The sequence below is a fragment of the Olea europaea genome, chromosome 21 (assembly GCF_002742605.1).
Source record: "Olea europaea var. sylvestris chromosome 21, O_europaea_v1, whole genome shotgun sequence".
Taxonomy (NCBI): domain Eukaryota; kingdom Viridiplantae; phylum Streptophyta; class Magnoliopsida; order Lamiales; family Oleaceae; genus Olea; species Olea europaea.
The window spans coordinates 13,528,593-13,548,997 of record NC_036257.1 but is presented as its reverse complement, the minus strand read 5'-3'; the positions used below and the strand labels follow the sequence as shown (position 1 = coordinate 13,548,997).

The 20,405-nt window shown below is 31.2% G+C and overlaps 1 protein-coding gene and 1 long non-coding RNA gene across 3 annotated transcripts; one reads left to right on the top strand and one right to left on the bottom strand.

Annotated features, from left to right (window-relative positions):
- The first annotated feature begins 428 nt into the window (after nucleotides 1-428).
- LOC111370771 (uncharacterized membrane protein YuiD-like) lies at nucleotides 429-3,466 on the top strand. Of its 2 annotated transcripts, none has more exons than XR_002698496.1 (5): nucleotides 429-799; nucleotides 1,491-1,667; nucleotides 2,157-2,207; nucleotides 2,557-2,649; nucleotides 3,137-3,466. XR_002698496.1 is itself a non-coding variant. In XM_022992635.1 (5 exons), exons 1-5 carry the CDS (start codon nucleotides 642-644, stop codon nucleotides 3,194-3,196), a joined length of 519 nt encoding a protein of 172 aa, XP_022848403.1. In that variant the 5' UTR covers nucleotides 430-641; the 3' UTR covers nucleotides 3,197-3,466. The 2 variants fall into 2 exon arrangements, 1 of the variants encoding a protein (XP_022848403.1); XM_022992635.1 differs by having other exon boundaries at nucleotides 430-799; nucleotides 1,491-1,647.
- On the bottom strand, nucleotides 2,656-17,786 carry LOC111370772. The gene is made up of 3 exons (XR_002698497.1): nucleotides 17,777-17,786; nucleotides 8,177-8,179; nucleotides 2,656-2,823 (listed from the first exon to the last, which is right to left on the bottom strand). It is a non-coding gene; the product is annotated as an uncharacterized LOC111370772 (long non-coding RNA).
- Nucleotides 17,787-20,405: the final 2,619 nt, after the last annotated feature.

Genomic DNA, 20,405 nt, shown 5'->3' with positions numbered 1-20,405 from the left:
ATTTATAGATTATAATGAGATGAATAGTATTTTTAAAAAAATAAGTGGTTGAAAAGTTTTTGATTTACGTATAATATTATTTTATTGGAAATTGTGTGGTTAATAGTAGGAGAGAGAAAATTTTAATTTAATGTAATAAGAAATAATGAGGCTCAAACGGGGGCTTAGCACATATTTGCTTATCATTTTCAACTTTATATTTTATGAAAATCATATTTTTTATCGTCTTTTCAATTTAATCACATATTTTTTAAATATTACTCAAAATTTAATTTTTAGCTAAACAAAAAATGGGCTTATTTTCACAAATAACAATAATTTGTGGGACTGACCGCTAAAAAGTTGTGGGTTAAATAATAATTTGTGTTTTACACGAAATAATAATAATAATAATAATAATAATAATAATAATATTGCGTGCTAAACCTCGTAGTTCTGAAAGAATGTCGATTAAGTAAAAGGACTTCACAAGCGTCAAGCAAGTTGCATCTCACGACTGATTACTTCACGGAACCCTAATCGGCGACTTGTTGTATCTCGATCTTCAATTTATGATCGATAAATACTCGAATTCAAGCAAATTACAGTTGTAATTTATTCGTATCAGATTTCAATTTCCAGTTTACCGAACTCAATTTCCAATGTATAGACGTTTGATGATGACCGACGTGATGAGGGCCGCTGATGCTGCGGCGAGTCTTCGGTCGTACTCCGGACCTTCCTCCCTTGCCAACCTCCCTCTTGTTTCTGCCTTTCTCGCCTGTGCTGTCGCTCAGTTTCTCAAGCCCTTCACTACCTGGTACTCTTTCTTTCCTCTTGATCTTTCTGTTTACTTAATCATAAAATAAATGTTCAATATTTATGTGTGGGTAGGTCAATTTTATCACTGGATCTGCGTTGATTAAATTGTGAGTGTTAACAAATGACTAAGTGTTTAATTTGACCTCATTTGATCATATTTTGTGTTGTTGGGTCCCTATTTGAAGAAGTTTTGCTATAGATTAGCGTGTGTAAGCATCGAATTCTGCTCATTTTCACCAGCACACCTGCTTTAATTTTTCTGGAGAACAGAGTCGCGTGTCTATGCGGGTTTGTAAATCAAGAAATCAAAATTAACTATATGTTTGATATTGGAAGTCATGGATACAGAGACGTTAAGACTATGATTCTGTAATACCAAGTGATATTGCATTGCAGGTCGTGGTGCCTTGTAGTCAAATATGCCAGGTTTTGGAGCTATAATGGTGTTATGGAGCTATTGAAGTTTAATGACTGTTGAATAGCATAAGTATACGGTGTAATAACTGTTTGCCTATGGTTCATAGTATGTTTCATAAACTGCATATGAATTCATAACCATATAGTCTTCTATGTTTCGTTCATGAATCAGTCTTAAGTTAGATCTTACATTAGGATTCTTGAGCATAAATGAATAAATTCTCACTGTGATTTCTTGCTTAGTTTTTCAATTTATCCTTTTTGATATGCAGGTTAAAGGAGAATAAATGGGATTCTAGAAGGATGCTTAGCTCAGGTGGAATGCCATCATCACATTCTGCAACTGTTACTGCTCTTGCCACTGCAATTGGTTTACAAGATGGAGCTGGGGGGCCAGCATTCGCCATCGCATTGGTCTTGGCCTGTGTTGTATGTACTTTTTAAATGAGGTTTCTTCTATCCTTTTGCATTATCTGCTTGTTTTGACAGATAGCTGAAGCACTCAGATAGTGAGAAAGCTCGTGCCTCAATTTTTCTCTTCGTTTTTTTGGTTCTAATTTTGAATGGAATCAAATATATTGTGAAACCAAACACATAAGCGAATATTTTCTGATTGATGCAAACTTCATCATTATTATTTTTACCTCGGAAGATGGTTCATGGCTTCAACTGAACAGCATTTTAGAAAAAGTTCTTGCATGTTCAAACCTTGACCAATTCTTTCTCTGATAAAGAGATTGAAATTGTGCAATCTTCTTTCATGGAATGTTCCGTTCATCATTTGCCTTGACATTGTGAGAAACATTTCTAGAATACGAAGGCTTTAGTACACAAGTTTGTGGACATTTTAGTCTTAATTCTTCCTGCCATATTTATTTATTTAGTGTCAATCTTTTGGTCAACTATAACTTTTTGCTAATAATTTCAAGTTATTACAGGTAATGTATGATGCTACTGGCATCAGACTTCATGCTGGTCGACAAGCTGAAGTAAGATCTGATTCTGTAATCTAACATAATCATCCTTTATTTCAGTTTCCTTGGTATAGATTTGAAAAATAAGTGTTCCCTCTGGTTATATATTTTGACAAAAAGGTGAACCGGTGATAAATGAGATAAAAGGCAGTCTGTGTTTCCTTTGTTTGTCTGTAAGGAGATCTGTGGAGCCTCTGAGCACCTTATGTTGATCATTTTCTCTTTTAGATGTGGGATTGATTTGCACTTCATACTGCCTAAGTTCACATGGAATCTTTGTTTCAGAGATTTATATATATTTAGTTCATTAATCTTTGCCTGTTTTCATTTTCTCGAATGTGTTATCTTCTGATTTTTTATGCAGTTATTGAATCAAATTGTGTGTGAATTGCCTCCGGAGCATCCTGTTGCTAATGTTAAACCTCTTCGAGATTCACTTGGTCACACCCCACTTCAGGTATGATCACAAACAATATCAATTATATTAGGCTGTTCAATTAGATCACCTTATTGCGTTACTATACCGTAATGCTTGCTCTGAGACTAACTTAACAGTTCCAATTTTGTTTACTTATTTACTTGTATTCTGTTGAGTTTTAGTTCTATTGTGAATAAATAATCATCTTCGAATCTAGTATGATATATAGGTCAAATGCTCAATAACTTCAGGTCTAAGGTGAGCTGCACACTACACAAGTTCTCACTTGTGCTCAAAGCAACTATACACCCCTTCTCCTCGTGAATATCTTCTCGTTCTTTCTTTCCTGTCTAGTTACATTGCTTGTTCATTTGCTCTTCTCAGGTATTATTTAGATAAAGTGAATTGACAAGTAATTGATGGTAAAAGTTAATTGAGGCTTATCGGATCTTATTGAGGCTTACCGGATCTTCTTCCTTTTCACCGACTTTGTTGCCCGATAATAGTTTTGACTGATTAACCACAGGTTGCTAGTGGTGCTTTGCTGGGATGTCTGGTAGCATTGCTCATGGGAAGCTCAAGTTAAAGATTGGCAATTGATATACCAAACTGTTACGAGCTTTTTAGATTTCGATGAAGACAACAAAATTGCACATAATCTCCCAAAAGAAAACATGAATTCTGATTGCTTGAGAAGACTGTTCTTGATTTTTTCTACTTCTATGTAGGGTGTTGTGTTGATAAAGTCCTCCATCTCTGTATAAGATTATAAAACATTTCCTGGACACTGGATCGTATTGTGTCACTAATATTCTTATTTGAATGTTATCCGTCACCCACTTTTGCTGTTTGATTTTGTTGGTGTAAATTTCATTCGTGGTAACTATGCTTTCACTACTTTTGGAAAGGATTGTCTCGTCTTAGATTAGGAGCTTATTTGGTACAGCTTAAAAGACAATTAAAATCAATTTTTTGACCGTTATTTCATTATTTCAGTTGTCGTTTTTCAATTTTTCTCTCACAAGTAGGACTCACTTTATCTCTAACGATCAAAAAATCAATTATCAAAATTCCTACCAAACAAGCACTGGATTTGCATATTCGAAACCTACACCTTGTGTAGCCTTTGGTACTCTGTTCTGAGCTGTGTTGATTCACTTTTGAGAGTACAAGGGGCCCCCCAACGGTTGGTGCTGCAATTGGGTGCATATGCTCTTATTTATCCTATATATCCTATTGTCGAACAATTATTTTTCAGAAATGAGATCGAAGAAATCGGGTATTCTTAAGAGTATAATATGACGTAGTATTTAACAAGACTCGACTGTACAATAGATATAGCCCATGTTTAAGTCCCATTTTTTTCTTATCAAAATACATTCTTCAACAGTAATTTGACTTCATTTAAACTATACATTGTTCAATAAAACAATATTACAAGCAAATTTATGATTTTTATTTATTTTTTAATTATATATTTTTCATTAACACACTATTTTAAAATACATTTTTTATTACAAGAATGGAATTCAAACAAGGGCATAATGTTAATTCTTTATTCTATATTGTTGTGGGGCCCAGAACACAAATCCCAAAGAGCCCAATTGTTCCACAGCTTCCACTATACATGGCTTTCCAACAAAATTTAGTAAAGTATTATCATATTTGCACAAAGTGTATTTAGTCTTTGTTTGGCCTCGATTTATTTTTATTATATTACGTTTTATTTTGTTCTCTCGTATTTTTAACTACACAATTTTCCAGAAAATAATATTACACGTAAATTGAAAATTTTTCCTTCTTTCTCAACCACTTATTTTTCAAAAAAAAAAAAAAAAAACACCATTCCACCAATTTTCATATCCATAAAATGGGGGTCAAATTGGGGCTTATAAATTTGATTGACAAAATAAGTGTTGGCAAAATTTAAATCATTGATTTTCAATGATCTAAAAATCTATTTTTTGAAATGATTAATATAGATATTATTTTGTTAACCAATTTTGTACATATAACCTAACTCTTTCGTGAAAGTGATAAAGAATCATATTTCCTTCGACCGACCTTATCTTTTATTTCCCAATTGAATTCAATTTATTTCCTTTTTTGCATGTTACTTGTCTCCTTGCCCTTGGCATGATTTGAAATATCTTATTATAATCTTTGATTAGTTACCACATATATGACGTTCACATTATTTATCTTCATCTTACCTAGATTTTGCATCTATGAATTGTGCAAAGCACAAAAGTTAATGTTGACTTTACGTAGACCCAGTCGGCAGAGCTAAATTGCGATTAAATGGGGCCCACATTTTCATTTGGATTACAATTAAATAGAATAATGTTATTTGTAGTCTTTCATTATCGCAGTTACTCCACGTGACAAATATGTGACTGTTAGTACTCTAATCATATATACAAAAATATTTGACCAGGGTGTCCAAGCAGCGGCGGATCTATATATATATATATATATATATATTGTTAGTAATAGATTAAATTTTTACCTTATATTGTTGGCAATTGATTTTATTTTCAAACATTCTCTATAGCTTACTTGGTGAGAGTTGACCTTAATATATATCAAGTTTTAGGTTCGAATCTTTGTCAATGGATTTGTTATGTATTATTTTTCCTCTATAATTTTTACCAAAATTCAATAAGGAAGGGACAATGAGAATTTGAACCCATGATCTAAAGCAAGGGTGGTGGTAAATTTAACCATTATGATACCTTTTGAATTATGTTATTAAATTTAACAAAATAATATTTGTTAGTTTTTGATTGTTTTAATGCAAACAATTTTAAATATTCGAATTCATACTCTTTCTTTGAATTATACAAAACTTGGCAACAATCTTATTTGATGAATTCTATTTATTCTTATAACAGAATTATATATATTCATTTTGAACAAAATAATTGCTATATTTATACTTTAGGCCTTGTTCGATTCCCTCTTTTTTTAAATCTACGTTTTTCTTTCTTCTTTTCATCTATACATTCTTCAATAAAATAATATTACACGTAAATTCTAAATTTTTCTTTATTTTTAGTCACACATTCAAACGTTCTCCGTCAAATCACCATTCAAAAATGCATTTTATAATCTTGAAGATTGTATGCAAGTCAATCTTTTTTCAATCACCCCACAAAAAAGAAAACAAAAATAGATTGAAAACGAATCTACAACATATATCTTCGGTCATCCTTTTCTATGTTGTTTTCTTCATATAGTATGTTTGAAGTATTATTTTTTTCAAACATGCAATGACCGAATCTTGCTACAATTACAGAATTTGGTTCACAGAATTTATACAGGGAAGGTATGTGGCACTTTTTGATTGAAAGATGACCCAAAAAAAAAATATATACATGAATGTCTATAAAAATCCTGTACACTAAGAAGTATTCATCTTTATACATCCATGCGAGTGCAAAATAGGCCCCCACCCACATGCATAAAATCCCCATCAAACCATAGAATCCCTTCTCCTCTCTCTCTCTCTCTCTCTATCTCACATTCACACACACACAAGGGTCTCTATTGAAAATCACGGAGAAGATGAAGAAATCCCAAATTCTGAAGCTATTTTTAATATCAGCTCTTTGCATTATAACGCCTCTTCTATCCACATCTTTCAGATCTAAATATCTCTATTTCGTCGTCAACATTCTCATCATTGCAGTTGGAGCAGAATCTGGGCTTGCTTCTTTCTTCCTTAAATCTCCAGAAAACAAAAAACCTGCAGAGAAATCGACCACCAGCTCAAACGATGGGACTAATCTTCTAGATCATACTACGAACAAATCGGTTACGGTTTCCAAGAAATCTTCATCTGAGAAGATTGCTGATACAGTAAAGGTTTTAGACAAATCTCCTTCGACCCCGAGCCTATTTTTGACTGGAGGAGCAGACAGAGAAGATTGCAGTGAAGAAGACGATGTCGAAGATGATGGAGAAGAGGTTGTTGAGCTTAGTGAGCAGGAATTATATCATAAAGCTGAGACATTTATTGGAGACTTTTATAATCAGTTGAAGATGCAGAGGGATGAATCAATGTAGAAACTTAATGACATTTATCAAATGGCCTTCTGAATTCAATGTTTTTATTTTATTTTCTTTCTGTGAATTGGATAACATGCTTAATTTAGAAATAATTCATATTAGGAGTGGCAAATTTAGTATATGTGAAGGTTTCTTCTTGTACAGTACTGGTTTGATATTTGTGGTTAATTACTGGTTTACTGCTATCAATGCTGAAGGATTGTAGCCCTATTGAATGATAGGTAGAAAGGCTTGCATTTGATGTGAGCTTGCTATGGTCGAGTAGTTAGTATGTTTTGTGCTAACAAAAATATATTTCTCTCGATGTATATTAAGGTTAATTGTTAGGTTTTCTAGTAGAATCGAGTCGTTAGTATGTTTCGTGCAAATAAAAATGTATTTCTCTTTTTGTATATTAAGGTTAAATTTGTAGCATGGATGTAAGGCTCAAGATTATTAAAACTAGGCGTTTTTAAAATTTATCAATTGCTTTATCTAATTTAACATATTAAACAAGTCTAAAGTGATTGGATAGAATCACAAAAGTAATGGTCTCATGACTTGCACATTATCTTGAATGACATACACAATCCTTTGATAAAAATAAGCTAAAGTTTTATCAATTTTTCAACTACTTAAATTTTAATTTTAACCACACATTTCAATGGACACACAAACTGCACATTTCATCAAATTTTATCAAACTTTAACTTTTGTCGGCCCTCGATTTGTATTCCAATCTCCAAGTTTCATTTGAAAGCCAATGATGTAATTAATATATTAAAGCCGTATTTAGCCATCGTTTCGTCCCATTATTTCATATTATAATTTTTTTCTCTTATTTTCAACCTCAATCTTTCATAAAATAATATTACACGTAAATCAAAAACTATTCGAGCGCATTTGATTGCCAATATTTTTTATAGAAAATGTTATTTTTTCATCCAAATTCCTACTTTTATGCTGTTTGATTGATTTCTTTCCATGAAAAATATTTTCCTACTTTTGGTAATGTAAACATATTTTCCTTGAAAACAAGAAAAAATATTTTCTCTAGGGAGAGTAGATTTTCATTTTCTAGGTAATTCATTCTCTCTCATCTACCTGCCAATAAAAAATGACATATATAACATTTTATAAGTTGAAAATAAAATCAATCAAGCACATTTAATCGACAATTTTCATGCTTAGAATTTATTTTCTTTACATGTAAATTCCATACTTACAATCAAACACACCCTTCCTACTTTTACAACCACACGTTCTCCCAAAAAACGTCATTCCAAAAATTATAATACCAACTAATGGAGGCCAAACAGAGGAGTAGGGATTAAAATCTTTATTTTAATATAAATCAAAGTCAACAATTTATTTTAACCACATATTTCACGGAATACATTACTTTCAATCATACATTTTATCAATTTTTATCAAAATCTACTAAAAATCTAATTTTAATCTCTTCTGAATAGGAGCTAAATCCTTTTGAATATATTACGTGAAAGACATAAATGACTCGCTATTCATAAATTGTGGAATTCAGACCATAAATCCAATACCAATTTTTGGGTTGATATTAGTTCTGTGTGAAAATTGTATATGTTGATTAACAATATTAACTTCAGTCGAGCTCACCCAAAATCTAACCATACTTAATAGAGTTGTGTTCTATACTTTTTCTTTTGTTAGTTAGAATAATTGAATAGTGCATGAGAATTTTCTTAATTTTTAATTCTTTTTCATGTCATAAAATGGGGATTATTGTGCGAATATTCCTTTGAAATTGACAAAGGCTTTATCCTTTGGAGCGTTGTTCTTTTGATCACAAAAGGGAGGCCACCTTTAATCTTTTCTTGCGTGTGGTGGTGACTGAAAAACAGTGACATTTTTCATTTTTATTTATTTAGTTATTTTTGAATTTTAAATTTTGTGTAAATTGTAGCCTATGAGGGCCCATGGACCCATCCTTGTCTTGCTTTTTGTGTTTTCACAAAATGGCCTTTGGACTATTAAAGGGACAATTTTGGTTGCAGTACTATTAGTTGGGCTGAAACCCAAATATGGCCCTTTAATTTTGGGTTGACTTGTTGCAGCCCATATTTAGCTAAAAAAGTTTATTTATATAAATCTAAGTGAACGTCGAAAGTTAAATTGAAATATGATTTTATAGGATCCACAATTAACCACATATATCATCAATTTTTAACAAAATCTACTAAAATTTTAACTTTTAACAAATTCAAATAGTTAGTCTCGATTGTTAGTTGTGGACTGTAAAAGGAGGATTACTCAGGACAGGTTCAATGAATAATAAAGATGAAATAGTGTTGAATGGTTAGGACACCCCATCTTCAGAGATAAAGAAGAATGTGAACTATTAGTACGTCGACCCACTCAATCCATCTTTAGTTCAATTCAAGATGGCGTAGGACCTATTCATATGAAGGGTTAAGTTGAGTCAAAGCCCGTTTTTATTAAATTTATTTTGTGGTTTTACAAAATAAATGTCAATATAAGTCCTGACCTCTGCCAAGTTTTTTTTCTTCTTTTTCTTCTTTTTCTTTTTTTTTTAAATTATCAACGAGCCCAAATACTATATCAAAACTTTACACTTGCTTGGTTTATACCTCTCTCTTTCGAAATGTCAGACAACCTTTTACATCAATGGCTATTATTAAAGTGTGATTATATTTACTAATAATTCAATCACTAATTAAAAAAAATAAAATTGACTTTTTGGGGTAGTCTTACCCGAACTCAAATATCATCTTTAAAACCTTTCTTTTCCATATATAATTTTAATGCGGATTTTCCTGAAATTAGAATAGCTGGAAAAAAAAAGTTAAAGTATTAGTTCATATCTTGATAGGATCCAAGCTTCCCAAGCTTTATGCTATTGGGAACTCTGCAAGTATCTTACCCATCTTCTTGATTAATAGATTACATTTTAATATTTTAATATTAATTTTTTATAAGTCTTTCTAATATATTGAATCCCGTGGATGCGAGATCGTTGGGACATTTTTCTTCAATTATTTCCATATTAAAATAAAACGGAAAAACTAAAATATAATAAAGAGCAAATCAAGAAAGTGATGCGTAAGATAAAGTGATGTCCACTCAATTATACAAGTCATATTAAAAAGAGTAAAAATGCTGTTTTGCCTTGTTAAACAGTTAATTGATTGGTTGTATGCAGAATTAACCCATATTTATTGACCATTATTTGAAAAAATTAATAATATTTTGTATAGTAATTTTTAAGATAATATGTAGTTAAAAAGTAGGGAAAAGTTGTAAATTTCCGTACAAAATATTTTATTTCGTGAATGTATAGTTAAAAAATGAGCACATCGTAAAAAGAATTCTTAAATAATGGTTGTCAAGCAGGGACTTTGGAATATGTAATTAAAAAGATAATTAATTTTAATTAATCTTTAACTAAAAGCCAATATAGCATAATGCAACTTGTCTATGTTTCCAAAATTTTCTAACTTCGTTTTGTTCCTTAGTCTTGCATTGATTGTTACCATTTTTATATTTTAAATTATGTTATAAATGTAGCAATGACCATGTAGCTCTTTCTTGAAAATAAAGTTTCAATTTTTAGATTGAGAAATCCAATTTGTCGAATTCGAATCCCATCATGCATGCATTGCCAAAACTTTATAAGCTTTAACGAAAGAAAGAAAAGTAATATAAAATAAAATTTGGGTTCTTGGGTTAGGAGTTCAGCCTATGGGTAAGAAGTAGGACGAGCTCAATTCGCATTCGAGATGAGCAGCAAACACTAGTCAAGCAGTAACTTTTTCGAGCCACCTGTCAGCTCGTTGGTGAGCTCACAAATTTCCGTTCAAATTCATAAAAAAAAAAAAAAAAAGCCGAGCCCCACCAATGGACGAGTCGATCCGAGTCACACTTCAGTAAAGCAAGCCCGCTCATGTGGTGGGCTAAATCGAGCAACTTGTCTCGACCCATTTAACACCCCTAGTTCAATGTGAGTTTTGGCTTCTTCCATGCAAAATTGTATCCATGACATACATGATCTTTAACTAACTTGAAGAATCCGGGGTGTGGGGATGGAACAGTGCCTTCTAACTATTAATATTGTAGCTTTCAATATTAGTAGAAAATTATAATCAATAATTTATGGAATAACACTGGAAAATTAGAATTAAATTTTTGTCTGTCTCAATTAATGAATCTATCAAAATTCTTTCTAATTAGTCTTCTTCTGTTTCCTTAACAGGCCTTCTTCACATTGGTTTCATCGTTTCTTTAATTAATCTTACTTAAACCTTAATGAGAGTAAAATCCTATAAATTAGTTACTCACTTGGAGAATTCAGAATTTAAATGTTTGAAGTGAAGATCCTGGTTCTTATTTTACACATCGCACCAAATTATGTAACTTTTATCATCTTTTGGCTTCTGTACTTGAGGAGGTAAGGCACCAATGTCCCATTTCCCACCAAGTTTCTTCCATTTAACCTTAAAATGTGTGTTTGTGTTGGCTTTGATGAATAACATTACTCAAAGATAATCATCGGTAATGGTGTTCAAATGCAGCCTAGGTGGCAGTGGAGCCCACCCTTCAGAATTCGTGATTAAATTGTGGAGTGTGAGCTCTACTGTGACTTGGACTGGAACGTTGTTAAATGTAACATTGCTTGTAGGTAACTTCACTCGTTTTGAGCACCTCGTTGAAATTTTTTTATTATTTAAAAAGAATAAAATTGACATCTCATCAAATGATAGTATTTTATTACTTAAAAGAATTACAGGCTCAGCATGACAGTTTCTCAATTCTAGGAAGATGAAGGAGGAGCCTAAGAGGCTGATTTTTTGTGCCACTCCAATTATCTTATTACTTGTTCTCCCATCAATTTGTGTAAGTGTTGATTTCCTCTGGGCCAATACTATTCCTCTCAATCAATGTAATTCTTTCCTTTATATGTTTTTATTGTGCTTCAACCCGGGCTAACTTCAAATTCTTGAATATGATAGGGACAAATACTTTTCTAGTTTAGAAAATGATATCAGCAAAAGAGTACTTAATGGAATAGTCGAAGAGCTGGAGTCTTTGGAATTTCTTTTATCTAGATTAGTTAGAAGTTTGTGTCATTTTCTTGTCTCTTTGTTAGAATTTGGAAAAATATGTATCGAGTAAACTAAATTTTTGATGCATGTAAACATGAGAAGATCGAAGAAATCTTGAAGCAACTGGCTTTGCATGTGACAAGGTTGTTTATTCTGTTGTTTGTATTGCAAATAAGCAAGGAAGGATTGATACCAAAAACATGACAGCGTATGTTTTTTTTTTCATGGAATCGAGGAACAAGAAACTGTGGTTTGGCCTTATGCAAGACAGGAAGAAGATTAGATGGAAACACCCCGCCACTGGCTTGTCTATACAATCAGAATGTTCCCGCTATTACTTTCTCGTCTGTAGTCTAGGGACGAATCCAGCCGCTCGAGTGAGCTAGGACGGAGCGTCGAGCATTTATCAAACACCGTCCAATATAGCGATATTGTTTACTGATATTTAATTAATTTATATGAAAAGAATCTCCAATCAATATATAAATGCACTAAAATGTAAAAATAATATAAATATTAAAATATAATTATGTACAACTCAAAATAATAAGGAATAAAAATACATTTTTTTAATCATATACATATTATCAAGTTTCAAATTTCTATGAAGTTAAGCGAGACAATATGAAGTTTAAATGTAAAGTATTAGTTAATCGATAAAGACAAATTTAAAAACAATGAATTTTAGAGCTATTTTTGCCCCCAAAAAGAAATGTATTTTTCAAACTCTTAAAAGAACAAAGAATTTTACAAAATGAATTGATAAAACTTAACAATTAAAGTATATATTATGAAGTAATAATTTCAGTCAATAAATTTTTAAAGCAATTTTTATTCAAAAAAGAAATCTTTTTTCGAACTCTTAAAAGAATAAATATCAGTACTTAAATTGTCCAAATTTGAATTTTGTAAAATAAATTGATAAAATCTAATAATATATAATTGTTTAATTATTATTCATTGTGTTAAAAAAATTAAAAAGAAGAAGAGGAGGTGAAGGGAATAAAAAAAAAAAAGGGACTTCCCAATTGAGATACAAAACCATATCAGTGTAAATTAAAACAAAATACTATACTATTATTTAACTATTATTTATTGTGTTTGAAAAATTAAAAGAAGAATTGAAAAGGANAGTGTAAATTAAAACAAAATACTATACTATTATTTAACTATTATTTATTGTGTTTGAAAAATTAAAAGAAGAATTGAAAAGGATGGGAATCGAACCAGGTGCCTCTCACTTGCAAAACCAAAACCCTACCAAATGAGCTACAATCACATTTATCAAAAGAAGTACAATTTTAATTTTTAACATAATTGCTTCATTAACATGAAATTCCTTTCCCATTGGAGCCCGCACCTGGCCAGCACGAGCGGCCGCGCTGGCTCGCCAGGTGCTGGCTCCATCCCTCGTACCATGGGAAATGTCTTCAACCGAGCTATACTGTCAGAAAAAATTGACCAAAGCCTGAGCAACTCTCACAATAGAGGGTGAGTCCACTTTTTTCTTCCAATTGTTTATTCATGTGGAGCCCAGCCCTTCTGAGAGGCAATCAAAGCCTCTATCATCCTTTTTTTTTTTTTCTAAACACTTCAAATCCCGCGTGCTCTTCATCCTTGAGGATTTTGAGCCTTCATTTATGAGCAAATATGGCAAGGTTATGTCTCATTTGTCTGAGAACAAGGTTAAGAATCCGTCTGCAAATGGAAGTGTTCATTGCTTTCCAGGATGATCAGTAGCAGGGCTTAAGTACCATTACAACTTAGCTTTGAATTCGAGTGACATTCCAGGAGGGCATTCGATGCTTGAATTCAGACATTTTCTTAAGAGAAGCATATGGTCTGAGGTTCAGACATGTCAGTCCAATCAAAAGGGTGAGGTTAACGCTTTTGTCTCGTTGACTTACTAGAAGGTTTTTAAATGAAGACGATGGAAGAAATAGGCTTTCAAATCGAAATTGAACAAAATTTCTCGATTGATTAACTCGTGTAGTGTCTTGGTGGGAGCACAAAGAGCTGGACTTACGAATGAGTTGTACTTGCCTTCTGGTACAGTTAAATCCCAATATTTGGTTGAAGTTGACACGAAAGTCATTTTTCCACATTTATACTTAACCAAGTTTTTCTCAATCTTAAACCAATTTCCAATAGAATTACTTGGTACGGAATGACCCTCGACCACCTATTATGGGAATATTGCTCGTCCAATGGGTGTACATTACTTGAGGTATAAGATCGAGCCCGAGGAGAGCACACTTCTAAAATTGTGCGGAAGAAATCATTCGGTTGTCACTGATCACGGATGTGGCTACGGTGCAGCCCGGACAGTGTTTCTTGATCAGCAGAAAGCGAGGATCAGTCTTGTAAGGTTTAGAGACATTCGTTGAAGCACTTAGTCTTGTTACAGACTCGGATTTCTAAAGTTTTTACCACACAAACGGGTTACAAGTGAAAACAAAATTCTTCTCTTTATCGTATAGCTACTCGAAGTAACTGTATACGAGAGCTAAACTTAGGTTAGCTTTTTATGACCAATTCTTCCCTCTGGGCCGACCGCAGTGAAAATTTCAATCTTGAAATCGATATTGGTCACTTCAACTAAAAATTTTGCACGTTTAATGCCCATTATGAATGATAGATAACTATCCAAATCTTCTAGCAGATTGGCTTACGCTAGTCAACATATGTGAATATCAGATCAGTATACAGAATAAATATAAAGACAATTAAGTAGTTTTCAAACCGAAAAAAAAAATCAAAATTTCCAATTGGAAGAGAAAATTCAACGACGCCCTCAATTCATAATGCAACTTGTTTATGATTATACGGTCCTAATACATTTATCGATTGCTTTCTGATTATCTGATTTGAATTCCATCTTTTACAACTTTGAAGAGGTCAAAAACCAGACAGAAAAGATGAAATAAATAATAATATCAAACTGAGGCGGCTAAAAATTTCCGATGCAGCTATTCAAATCCTCAGTATTCTTTGTGAATCAACGAGCTTTACAATTATTAATCATCTTACCAGCATCAAAATATTCCTCTCTCTACCAAAAAATTCGGCTTATTCTATACAAAAATTTCGGGAATACATAAAAAATGTCAACCTTACCCGTATTTCTTTGTTCTTGAGATCTTGTTTATTTATTGAAACTCCAAGCTTTTCTTGGAAGTTTCTCTAACTCATGTTTTGGATAATGCTTTTTAATTTTACTTAATAAACATGAAATATCTTTTTGGCGTGAGGCGTGTTCATCTTCCTTCATCGTCATCTTAATTTTCATTTCACTATTCCATTCGATTTGTATTAGCAACCATCATTCAATGAAATAATTAATTCCCAAGGCAACAACTGAAATTGGCCAATAATGACTTTGACTTAAAATTTTATAGGATCCACAATTTTTCAATCACATATTCCATCAGCTTTTATCGAAATCTATTGAAATTTTATTTAACGGGCTAAATATCAACAACAATAGCGAGCAACGTCACGGATTAAACAATTTCTCCTTTCTTGTGTAAAAGCAATAAGAAACTAATCAAAGTGAGCAATGCAAACCCCCCCCCCCCGGGCCCCCCAGTTTTCGCATATATTAATTAGAGTTTTGCTATAGAAATAGGGTGAAATACAGGATTAAAAATAGGTTGCATATGTGTCAATACACGATTAGAAAAAAAAAAAAAAAAACAAAAACAAAAAGCAAGCTAACGACTGGCTGACGTATCAGCCCGTTTTTTATTCCGTATCTTGCCGCCTTTGTGTTTATCATTACACTATTAATTAACTCGGTCAAATTTTAACCAAGGTTTGATGTACCCTCTAGTACATGTGGTTGACTCCAAAATAGAAGTCCATGCGCATGACAAATAAATGATCCACGGGCATTAAATGCTTATTCGGGAGTGTTTTAATTAAAATTTAAGTAACAAAGTCCTACAAAATATGTAGATAAAAAGATATAAATGTGGTTTATAAAAGATATGTATAAAAATTGTGTTTGGCTGATTTAAATTATAATCTAAGATTTACCAAACAAACCTATTTTATCTAATAAGAGTGAACGTCACTTTATTCGGGAGGAAATACCTACATATAGCTTAAATATAAGAGTAGTTTGTAAGATTAGACCACAAAATATAATCATTTGAAAAATAGCCTTTGAACAATATTTTTTCCAAAAATACCCCTTATAGAGAATTTGCAACCAAAGCCACTACAATGTATAAAAACCTTCAATTAGGTCCTTAGAGAAATATAGATCATAAATTTTTAATAAATTTAAACCCAAATATTACAAAAAAATTTATTGATCTAAGAAATGCAACAAATAATGAATTAAATTATTCAAAAGAATATCTAAAAAGTTTCTTTACCGAATATTTAGATCCAAAATTAAAACATAAAAATGTTTATATAGATAAAGGACCAATCAAAATCAAAAATAATATACATAAAATAATTCTTAATCTGGAAAGAAGAATTAAAAAATTAAATATAATTATTGAAGAAAAAGTTTTAACAAAAGATAGTGAATTTTATAAATTCTATTGTGATATTTTAAATACTTATGAAGATTTTAATTGGCTCAAAAATCTTAACCCCTCCGCTGCTCACTCCGACGAGATGTTATCAGTTGCGTACATTAACCAACATGTATCCGGGAGGAACTCTATAAGGAAATACAGTAATTACTGACTCTCCACCCCCGGCTTGAAGTTCACGCTTCAATGACACTGATAGGTGCCTTTTTACTACTGTCAAGTCAAGGCCGTTTCTGTAAATCCGGACGGTAGTGGGTGTGTTCTGGGCACTCTGGTAAACATGGTATCGGAGCCATGTTACGAACCTAAAATTATGATCAACATGGTAGATGAAGAAAACATAATTGAAGAATTTTTGAAAAAAGTAGAAAAATATAAAAAACCTAGTTATCCCTATTTACCTAAAAATACCACAAAGGAAAGTTTTGAGGATATACATAAAAGATTAGAAAATTTAGAACATAAGATACAAGTAGAAAATGCTCTATTAGATAAAAATTTTAAAGGAAAAGATAGGATTATAATTAATCCACCTCAATATTTTAGAATAACTCAAAAAGAAAATAATAAAGGGAAAAAACATGAAAAAAATCAATATATGATTACAAATGTAGAAGAACTAGAACAAAATTTTTTTAAATCTACTGGTGAAGAGTATGATAAATATAAAAATAGTTAGAAGAATTAACTGAAAAAATGGAAAATACAAAGATGAATACTAATCCATCATCAAGTCGAAATATAAAAATAGAATTCAGTAGTGATGAAGAATATGATTATCCTTATGGTACTACAATACCACTTAAGGATGGTATTAATCAATATAAGAAAACACAGAAAAGATACACTTAAAAATATGAGAAAACAATCCATAAAATAAATAAATCCAATGAAATCTTATAATGAACCAATCCACACAACAGGAGTATGGTTAGATCTAGACTGTGTAGATAAAAATAAAGCTATAGAAACTTAGATGAAAAGTACAGATTTAGCAATACAATTTAATAAATGGGAAACATATACAGTTTTTGGATTTATAGAACATACATTCAGAGAAATTGTTTCTGAGTGGTGGAGAAAGTTACGAGAAACTATTAAAGGAAAAATAAAGTATGAAGAAAGTAGAACTGAAGTATTAGATAATAGTAGGGTTGGCAACGGTTCGGTTATAGGTCGGTTCGGCCAAAATCATAACCGCACCAGCAATTTTTTGACCATACCATAACCACACTATAACCACGTAAATCGGTTCGGTTCGTATCTCGATTCGGTTCGGTTAATAATCACGAAAATAAATTATTTTTTATATGTTTATCCGTTAAATTGATATAAAACAATTTATGAAAAAGTCAATGAAAACAAAAACACAATATTCTAAACGAAAAATGCAAATATTATCAAACAATATTTCAAACGAAAATGCAAACATTATCCCAATTTTCAATTGTAAAATACAAATTTAACAAACAATATTATAAATATAACAATACTATACTTTTCCCCACAAGTCTTACTAGTATAAATCAATACTCAAAGTTGATCCTATATAGTAAATAAGAAATGTAGGTAGAGAATACAACGATACTACCTAATCCAGAATTGTTTTAACTAAGATTTAAATAAAAAAAATGTACCTCTTCGTCAACTTCTTTCTCGCTAAACATAGCACAAGTTCTAGAGTATGATGAAGAAGTAGAATTTTCTACACACAATAGAAAAAACTAACAATAAAAGGAGTCATGCGTGAGTTTGTGGAGAGTAGGATTTGCATTTATATACTGTCATACTAATGCTATTATTATGGGCTAATGGTAAGTGAGTAAGTCGGCTGAGTCATGTAGATGTAATGTTGGGTGGGGTGGGGTGGAGTGGGGAGGGGAGATTTTTTTTGGGCTAAATAGAAAAGTAGTGTAAAGCCCAATAATCAATTCAATTTTTTTTTAGCGGATAATCGGTTCGGTTTCGGTTCGATGGCGTAAATACCATACCCGCATCGCCACGAATCGGTTCAGTAAAATAAAAACCATATCCGCCCCATTGCACCATCGGTTCGATTTTTTTTGCCCCATTCGATTTGGTTAACTGCGGTTTTCGATTTTGACGGTTCAAATTGCCATTCCTAGATAATAGGAATACTTTAAATGATCAAAATATACATGAGATATTAAAAAGGTTAAAAAAAATCTTAAGAACATAATTCTTAGGAGATAGATATGCTTCTAATGAAGAAGGAATAAAATAAGATGAATATAATGAAGGAATGATAGCAATGAAAAATTTAAAAATATGTGATATGTGTGAATTAGAAAGATACACACGTAAATTTGAAGAATTATACTATATATTAAACTAAGGAGATTATCAAGAAAATAAACCTATATTAAGGTCTTATTTTACTAAATTACCATTCCCATGGGGAATTAAGTTATTAAAAGAATATAAAAAATTATTACCTCTAGGAGAAAAGGATGGAGTAAAAATAGATAGTCTTGAAAGTAGAATTGAATTTACAAAAAGAATGATAGGCATGTGGTGTTGAAAAGCTCTTGAAAGTAAAAAAGCATATAAAATAAGAAAGAATTTCTTATGCTGTTACAAAGATATATGCCAAGTTGAACAATTTGGATGCCATAAGAAGAAATATAAATTATATAAGAAATATAAAAGAAATTTCAAAAACTACAAAAAATTTAAGAAGAGGAATTTTAAACTCACACAAAAAATATTTCAAGAAAAGAAATTGGAATAAAAAGCCTAAATCAAGAAATATTAAAAAATGTAGATGTTTTATTTGTAATGAAAAAGGACACATTGCCCCTCAATGTCCTAAAAAGAAAGATAGACAGAATATAAAAACTCTTAGAATTTATAAAAAATTCCAAGATGATAGTGATATAAAACCAATTGAATATTTTGAAAATCTAAGTAGTGAATGCAGTAGCATTTATAAATTAAATACATCCTCATCAGAGGAAGATTATGAAGAGATAGTATATATGAATCAGGAGATACAACAATCAGAAATAGAAGTAGAAACAATTGAAGGAGTTGAAGACTCTATAGAAGGTATAAATCAAGAAATTACCTTTGATATTAAAAAATACACAGGAATCACTAAGAAAATTTTAGACCTACAAGAAAAAAATGTATTCCATCAAGGATTCTTAGGAATATTACCAAGAGTAAATAAAACAATTGTAAGTATGAATTATAAAGAAACGTCTGTAAATATAGAAGATATTATAGGAAAAGTAAGGATTCCTATAATTACAAAAGAATGGGTAAAACAAAAGTTATCCAAAATTTCGGAGAACGTAAGAAACAAATTAAAATGTAATGAAATAGGAGGAGTCCAAATAATGGTAAAAGGATTCTTTAGAGAAGGTATGAATATACCAATTGAAATTTATTGCATGGACAACAGAATCTTACAAAATCCTATAGATGCCCTATTAGGAACAATCGTAGGAAACTTAATCTATCAGAAGATAATATTTACAGTAAAACCAAATTATGCAATATCATTAAATGATGAAAATATTGACCAAAGTTTCAATCTATATTATAGAATTGGAAACTTGAAAATGTTACAAAGAAGTAAGGCTATTAGTATAAGCAGAAAATCAATTTTTGCTTTTAGTATTAGCCATCATAACAATTTAAGAAAAATAAATGATAATATTATCATACATAAAGATTTTGAGGAATTAGCACAATATATACCTCCTAGGAAATATCAAGAACATGAAGTCACTATACCAGAATAAATAATGCTTGATTTCCATAAACAAGCTAAAGAAATTAATTTCGAAGGAAAACTAATAAGAAGAAATAGTGTCAGCCTAGAAGGAGATAATCTTATTGCAAGATTCCCCTCTAAACAAGACTATCAGATAAGCAAACTTAAGAATTTAAGTATTACTGAATTATTAAGTTCACAATATTACATTAAGACAAGATATGTGAATCAAGAAGGATACAAGAAGAATCTTCTTGTCCTCATAGATATCGGAGCAGATAAAAGTCATGTAAATGCTAAATTTGTTAGTCATTTAATAGATTTTGAAATACCAGAACCATATATATTTAAGGA